Raw genomic sequence first — 8,236 nt, 5'->3', positions numbered from 1 at the left:
ACTTTACTGCAAAAAATCTGTAATGTTTGAAGTAGCTTGCCTCTATTAATTACATAACTGTTTAGCATATTCCGTCCTCCATTCTTTGTTTCTATAGTTAATTATTATTATTATTATTGTTTTTCGAACATAATTCTAAATTATTTTAAACCAGTTTGGAGTTTTTGCACCATTTTTTGTTGAGCTAATTAATGAGATTTGAATCCCCTAAAGCCCTATCTTAGAAATAGTAACGCTAGAAGACGCTGCTCTCTACCCTGTCACCATTACGTAGTTTATGGATACCCTTTTACAAAAATAGTTGAGCTTTTCTTACTGTACGTAACGCAACCAAATGATTGACCTCTTTTACTGAATGATAAACAGACTAATAAAGCTTATGCCCTCGAGAACTCAACATAGACCACAGTACAGTCGTCCCAAATGCACACAATCGCAATGATTACGCTCCCAGATTTATACATACGATTTAATGATGGTTAAGAATGTTGCATCACAGTAACTGCCAACCCATCTGGCCCTCGATCACTGTACGCTCATAAATTTCCAATATGCTCATCCGGCCACCGCCATGATCCCGCCATTCCCTTCACTCTCCTCTTCTGTTCCATTTCCCTCGAGGGGAAAAAGCTGGCAAACGAACGATAATTTATTGGGATATGAAAATCAACTTCCCCACCGTCCCGTAAACGCCTGCGGCTAACCAAGCGTACCAATGCACATATCGGGCCCGCACACAGAGCCCAACCCGAGCGGAGGTGGCCGTAATTTGAATTGAATGGTTTTGAATTCACCACGACAGGCTCACACATGAGCAACACACACTCTCACACACACACGCGAGGCATGGCTGTGTGTTTCCTTTTTCGTGCGGCTTCAACTCAAATACGCCCGCAAAAAAAAGTTTGCCGTGCGAAGGAGGAAAAGGTACTACGAACAAAGTCAAAAGATTCGGTCTAAAATCGTTCGCCCCCGGTGGGTGATCTCCAATATGTCTGAATGGGAGGGTTCGATTTTTTGTTTTCATTGCATGTAGATGTGTAGATGCACATTTTCTAGCACTCGAATGCAGTTGGTTTTTCGGAGCGTATCTACAGCAAGAACAACGACACCCGCGAGAAGAGGGAAAGAAAGAGGACCCCACTTCGGGACACATTTTGCCTACATTCAGGCGGCCCATTTCTCCCGGGCACTACTGGCGCTGCTCCAAAATGGGAATTTCTTGCCGTGCGGTGTTTTTTCCCCACATCCTTTCTTTCCCATTTTCATGTGCAGCGTGTTTGTTGGCTGCAGCAGCACCGCACACGGCGTTCCGACTGAATGGAGCAGAAAGTCACAATTGCGCGTCACATACCACACATCGACAGCGGGCCGGTGGTGGAAAGCGGCTCGGTTCCCATTCTGAAGTGGAGGAAAACACACAGCTGCAATGAATGGAGAAACACACACATGCCCACTCCGATGTTGTTTCCGAGGTTTCGGCACACCAAGCTGACCTAAAACATGGATTCGGGGAGGTCCTTCCTCACTTTGAATTGAACAAACACACATGCCTTCTTGGTGGGAGAGTAGGGTTCTTTCTTTCTTTTATTTTTTTTGGGCCGTTCCATTTCTCTGGTGACCGAAATAAAAAGAGCGCTTCACCGCAGGCGAACGCTTTGAATGCATTTCCGGCATTGGAGGTTCATTTTGGGTGAGCGTTTTTTTCGGAGCCTGAACGTTCGATGCCTTGGCTCTGATGGACTCTGGGGTGGCTTTTGTGTGTCGTGCTGCTGCTGCTGCTGCTATTATTGGGCGCGATCTTTTCTTCTGATGGCCTTATACCTCTGCTTTTGAACTGGCTGTGAACTGTAGCTGCAAGCTTCCCTCGCCGTGACGTGCTGGAAATGGTTCAACATACTCGTCCGGCAGAGCGAAGACGACGAACAGCGGAATGTCCCAGGAAATGTAATGAGATATCACAGCAAGTGAACCCAAACCGAGCTGTGCGCTTTGTGTTGCGCTTTAAAAATGGCCCTTCCTTCGCCGCATCTGATTGGTTTCTCACGCTTTCCCAGGAAATCCACTGACCACTGGCCACACATCAACCACCGGAGCGGGAGCCTCAGCGCCCAGCGAAGCATATAATTTGCTCAAAAAGTCACGGTACTCAATTAATTTGATTATAATCAATTTCGTGGCTTCCAACACACACGCTTCTTCCACAGTCCATCGCCGAGTGAGCGACTATAAAGGTGAAGAAACGTACCTTGCGCTTGCTCACTAACTGAACCGGATTTCAAAAACGAACATAAACCGCAACCCGCTGCCGAAAATGCTGATCGAAGAGTGTCCGATAATTGGTGTCAATGTGCGTGTGTGGCTGTTCTGGTCGTATCTGCGGCGGCCGCGGTTGTCCCGCTTTCTGGTCGGCTGCATCCCGGTCGCCGTGCTGAACGTGTTCCAGTTCCTGAAGCTGTACTCGTCCTGGGGCGACATGAGCGAGCTCATCATCAACGGATACTTTACCGTGCTGTACTTTAACCTCGTCGTACGTGAGCGAGGGGAGAGGCAATAACCTTCCCACTTGGTGGATATTTTCATACCTTTTCCATGCGTTTTTTTTTCTCTGTTTGTTGCCATCCAGCTCCGTACCTCCTTTCTCGTGATCAATCGACGGAAATTTGAGACATTTTTTGAAGGCGTTGCCGCCGAGTACGCTCTCCTCGAGGTAAGTCATCGGTTTTCCCTTTTTTGAGGGAGTTGTTTACACCATAACCACCCCCGACGGTAACATTTGATCGTCCCGCGAAAATGTTTGTACAGAAAAATGACGACATCCGACCCGTGCTGGAGCGGTACACACGGCGGGGACGCATGCTATCGATATCGAACCTGTGGCTCGGCGCCTTCATTAGTGCCTGCTTTGTGACCTATCCTCTGTTTGTGCCCGGGCGCGGCCTACCGTACGGCGTCACGATACCGGGCGTGGACGTGCTGGCCACCCCGACCTACCAGGTCGTGTTTGTGCTGCAGGTTTACCTTACCTTCCCCGCCTGCTGCATGTACATCCCGTTCACCAGCTTCTACGCGACCTGCACGCTGTTTGCGCTCGTCCAGATAGCGGCCCTAAAGCAACGGCTCGGACGCTTGGGGCGCCACAGCGGCACGATGGCTACGACCGGACACAGCGCCGGCACACTGTTCGCCGAGCTGAAGGAGTGTCTAAAGTATCACAAACAAATCATCCAGTAAGTAGACGCTGGACCCGACCGGATTGCCCTTCCCTCGGGGAGGGTTGTTTGCTATTTCGGGATGCGGCAGCACGCATACACACAAACCGGAAGCCATTAATTCTCCCGTTTTCATGCCCGCACGGGCACTGGGTCATGTTTCACATCCTTCCTTCCGTTCCAAACACACACGCGCGCGTGCAGATACGTTCATGATCTCAACTCACTCGTCACCCATCTGTGTCTGCTGGAGTTCCTGTCGTTTGGGATGATGCTGTGCGCACTGCTGTTTCTGCTAAGCATTGTAAGTAAAATCGACCGACGGACATTGCGGTCGCTAGCCCGTCTCCGGACTCTCATTTCGGGACTCAATCGTTCCATCTCTCAATAGAGCAATCAGCTGGCACAGATGATAATGATTGGATCGTACATCTTCATGATACTCTCGCAGATGTTTGCCTTCTATTGGCATGCGAACGAGGTACTAGAGCAGGTAATGGCGCTGAAGCTGAGTTCGGTTGAGCGGTTTGCTATAGATCGGCTGACTTACATTGTTGTGTTTCTGTATGGGGATCGGTTTTGTTTTTCCTCTGCATTTCAGAGCCTAGGCATTGGCGATGCCATTTACAATGGAGCGTGGCCAGACTTTGAGGAGCCGATAAGGAAACGGTTGATTCTAATTATTGCACGTGCTCAGCGACCGATGGTGGTAAGTTTGGCTGATCGATGCTCTGTTCAATGAACATGGCACGGAAGGTTGTGTAAATAGCTGTTCACTAATAAGCTTTTTCTGAATGAATCAAGTTTATTTTATTTAAACGCCTTTTTTTATGCAATCGTAGCAACAATAGATCGTTCGTATTATTGCAAGCTTTCTTTAGGAATCATTTTTATTTTAAGCAATAGATAAACCATTTTTAATGTATTGTTCAGGAACCAAAATAGAGATTTTATTATAATTATTATTATTCTAATAATAAATTTATTATTATTATTATTATAATTATTATTATTATTATTTTTATTATTATTATTATTATTATTATTATTATTATTATTATTATTATTATTATTATTATTATTATTTTTATGATGATGATTATTATTATTTTTATTATTATTATTATTATTATTATTATAATAATAATTATTATTATTATTATTATTATTATTATTTTTATGAATTAGAATTTTAAGAATTTATGTAATAATAATCAATATCCTCTAAGAATTAAAATTGCTCTTAAAATTGTTCCTTGTTTATTACAATTCCTGGTTCCTTTTGTAATTAAATATGTTGATTGTGGTAATAGTACAGAAAAACTTATAAATCAGCATTAAACAACTTTGAGGTTCTTTAGCGCATTTAGTTTAGATATTTTAATATTTTAAAGCATTTGTTTTCATTATTACAAAGTAGCGAGTTTATGAATAAAGTACTTTCAGTTCTTCTAAACGCCTATATGTATGCAATTAGGCGTAACATAACAATAGCTCTATTTTTTATTGCATTTTTATTTAACATTCTAAATCCAACCTTTACTTTCCCTCTTGCAGATTAAAGTCGGCAACGTGTACCCGATGACGTTGGAAATGTTTCAAAAATTGCTCAACGTGTCCTACTCCTACTTCACACTGCTGCGCCGAGTGTACAACTAAACTTAACCGACAAACAAACAAAAATCCCCTCATCACTATGCAAAGACAGCAAGCAGCCGATCATCAAACACCATTAGCAGCCACAAAGTTACCAGCCGCTTATCCCACGGGATTTGGTGGAAAGTTATTGCACTGAAGCTTATTCACCCAAATCTTCATGCAAACCACTCGGAGGTTCCCTCTCAACCAACCCATTGAAGCGAATAAAAGTATCAGCAACCAGACGACGGTGAAAAAACGCTGCATTATTGTGCTTGCTTCAGCATTCCAGTGAATGACTCTTAAACTTTTCCATTCAAAAGTCGCGATGCTCACGATACGGAGCGGTGTGTTGTTCGATCCGCCGAGTGCACTCGCAAGCCGGTGATGTTGCCGGTGGAAATGCACAGATCGACACAGCGATAGATAATCGTTTGTTCGCGTAAATGGGAGGGAAAAAAGTAAGCTGCCAGCTACTTCATTTCCATGTTAATTGAAACTCAAGCCAACGAACATGCAGAACCCGGTTGGTTGTGTGTCTCCGCTCCGGGAAAGGTCTCTGCTCCGGGGCATGGATTCTTTCCCCCTCCGGGTGGTTGGGGGTATTGTTTAGGTTTTTATTTTACAAATTCATATCCTTCCGCTTCCGCATCAGCCGACCCGGTGGGTGCGCCAGACAGATGTGCGGCGGGCAACAAAACTATGCACGAACATGGCCAACAAACACAGCTTCTATCTCATCTCTGTGTCGCACTGTCTCGCTTTCCCGCTGCATTGCTTGTAGTACTATCATTGTTTTAGTCCACGGGTTTACTTCTAATCCCATTGCACCACGCAAAAAGGCTCATCCTTTGCTCGTTCCGGTTGCAACTTCGACAAGCGCATGGTTGGGATACGAACAAAAAACCAACTACTCCACCCACTACTACTACTACTGCCACCACCACTAACAACACTACACTTGGTTGGGAGCTTGCAGACCCACAAGCAAACAACGATACAAGCTAGCTAGCTGCTGTGTGCGCTCGAGTCAGCCGACGGTACAAGGTTTAACCGGTACAAGCAACTCCCGGACCGATCCCAAAACTCTGACAAGGCACGGGCCGCATCCGGCAGTACGGTCGGAAAACATGGAAATGTTTAATTAAAACTGTAATTGTCAATCGCTGCTACAAGTTGTGACACAGGGAGATAGAGAGAGAGACAGAGCGCGCCCGATGGTGATGGTGTAAAAGATAGATACAGGAAAAGAGCGAGAAACATTGGTACGATTTGGTGTGGTTAGCAAATTTGATTTCCACTGATTTTGAGTGCAAATTTAATGCATCGAAAATTTGCCATTCAGAGTAAAGTTGCTCGTGGACGGATCCTTGTCTAATGTCGCTGGATGTATGTGTGTATGTGTGTGTTTGAGCTGTTGTAAGAGAAACAAAGAAATAGACATCAAAGTGATGGTAAAGTAATTTTGTCATGCAAATTGCATAATTTTAGGTGGGTGATTATTTTGCGCTTAAAAGTATGCAACCCGCCAAGCAAGTGTTTGCTGTTATGCTGCAAAATCACATTCTTAATAAACTTTCGGTGCTTTTTGCACTGTTTTATCGCCACTCAGATTCGTTTGTTTATGAGATGTATACATGAACTTTTTTTTCGATTAAGAGAAACATTTCGGCAAACCCAAAATTCTTCTCTTCTCGGTAAATTTTAATCAACCCAACAGGCAAACAATAAAAAAGCGCATGTTATTGCTTCCCGTTAGAACAGGCTCTTCCGGTAGCTACCAATGTTTGTAACAATCTTTCCGGGAAAATATGCTTACCCTACTGAACTGAACAGACATGCTAAAATCACACAGCTTCCAATCCTATCGTTCGAGCTACACAGAGATAAAATAGACCGGTATCTAGAAGGGGAGAAGAAAATTGCTTTACTGCACTATAGGTCAAACCCGCTCCGTTCGGTTTCGATCGGTTGTTACATCCCAGTGCAGGTGCATCGCGTGCATCACGCTGTACGAGAACGATAAACAAACGCCATCACATGGTTGTAGATTGAGGCTTCATGCATCATGCTCAATTCCCGTGCTGGTGCCGCTGCTGCACCTCAAACACGAGCTCGATGTAGTGCGCTCACAGGCCAGCAAAAACTGATCAAACTCATCCCAATAATTTACATTTCATCAAGTTAACCATCAAGAGGCTCACGGCTGCTGCTTTACCCTGTGCGTCAGCTGCAGAAGGACTTTCCGAGCTACCTGAAGCTCTTCTTCCTATTCCATATGTGTGCTGGCGTGTGCGTCGATTGCCAACATTATGCGTAGTACGGCATAGTATCGTCCGTCTATTGCCATATTACCAGAAGATTGAACACGAGCAGGGGGAGAAGTTCCCGGAAATCTTCCAATCAACTAATGGCTACCAAAACCCGTCATCTTTTGTTCAAGTTCACACTAATTAAACATTAAATTATTATTACAATCACACACGTCCGCCATATTATAATGTACACACGTTGGGTAAATTTCTATACCAGGAAGCGAAAAGGAGTCTATAATCGGTGTTGCTTCACACGCTTAGTGGCGGCAATCGCGTTAAGCAGCTGCTTTAAATTTGAAGCGTGGCCGCCTCGGTTCGTTGTACGCTTGGTGGCCACTGTGGAATTCAACCCACGACTTGAAGCCTCGACCAGGCCATGGTGGGCGTTGTTTTGTTCCAGTTTCTGCTTACCTACCACTCGTCCCAAGAGCGCGCCACGGCAAGACGGCTAGCTTTCGGGCCACACTTCGAGCATCTTGCGGCCGACGGATAATGAATGCAAATTTGATTTATCTCAGCTGCTCCAAAGTGTTGTCAGATGCTTGTCATTAAGAGGTTCAGCTTGCACACACACACACACTAACCATGCAAAAGCATGCAGTTCTAAGGCCGCTTTTTGCCCGCACTGTAGGCATGAAGTTTCCCACGGACTTACCGTAAATCAGAGAGAGAGCAAGTCCGCGTGGAACCTGTTTGCATCCACGCTTGAACCTCTCACGACTTCACCTCATGTGGGTGACGCGTGTGCGTTTGAAGTGTGCGCTTGACTGTGACGCCCGGGTGCACCGTTTCGAACTGTTTGCGTATCGCTAACGAGCGTAAATACATAAACTAATTTGCATGCTCAAAATCTCGCGCCCCATCCCAACCCCTATCCTATTGCTTGCCATCCACGCCCGAGGAATACACAAAGCCACAATGCTGCAGCCACTATTATCTGTACAAATTTTAACACACATAATGCTGGTGCGCGCATCATCAACAGCACGCCAAAACAATCTGCTAAATTTATCATATTTCATATTTTACCGCTTTCATCGTTTCCTTTCTTCCTGGCGATGCAAAATATGC

The 8,236-nt window shown here is 44.9% G+C and overlaps 1 protein-coding gene across 1 annotated transcript; it reads left to right on the top strand.

Annotated features, from left to right (window-relative positions):
- Positions 1-1,380: 1,380 nt before the first annotated feature.
- LOC1271390 (odorant receptor Or2) lies at positions 1,381-6,495 on the top strand. The gene is made up of 7 exons (XM_310173.2): positions 1,381-2,530; positions 2,627-2,710; positions 2,806-3,230; positions 3,417-3,516; positions 3,604-3,705; positions 3,814-3,921; positions 4,770-6,495. The coding sequence occupies exons 1-7, from the start codon at positions 2,315-2,317 to the stop codon at positions 4,869-4,871; spliced, it is 1,137 nt and encodes a 378-aa protein (XP_310173.2). The 5' UTR covers positions 1,381-2,314; the 3' UTR covers positions 4,872-6,495.
- Positions 6,496-8,236: the final 1,741 nt, after the last annotated feature.

Source organism: Anopheles gambiae, chromosome 3, assembly GCF_943734735.2.
Source record: "Anopheles gambiae chromosome 3, idAnoGambNW_F1_1, whole genome shotgun sequence".
Lineage (NCBI taxonomy): Eukaryota > Metazoa > Arthropoda > Insecta > Diptera > Culicidae > Anopheles > Anopheles gambiae.
Note: the sequence above shows the minus strand (reverse complement) of the source record. Positions and strands in the feature narration are given on the sequence as shown.

Bases quoted from the DNA above. Each gene is read 5' to 3' on its own strand.
- LOC1271390 (XM_310173.2), top strand. From the start codon at position 2,315: ATGCTGATCGAAGAGTGTCCGATAATTGGTGTCAATGTGCGTGTGTGG. The intron at 3,231-3,416 runs GTAAGTAGACGC...GCGCGCGTGCAG, and splicing joins TATCACAAACAAATCATCCA to ATACGTTCATGATCTCAACT. The intron at 3,517-3,603 runs GTAAGTAAAATC...ATCTCTCAATAG, and splicing joins TGCTGTTTCTGCTAAGCATT to AGCAATCAGCTGGCACAGAT.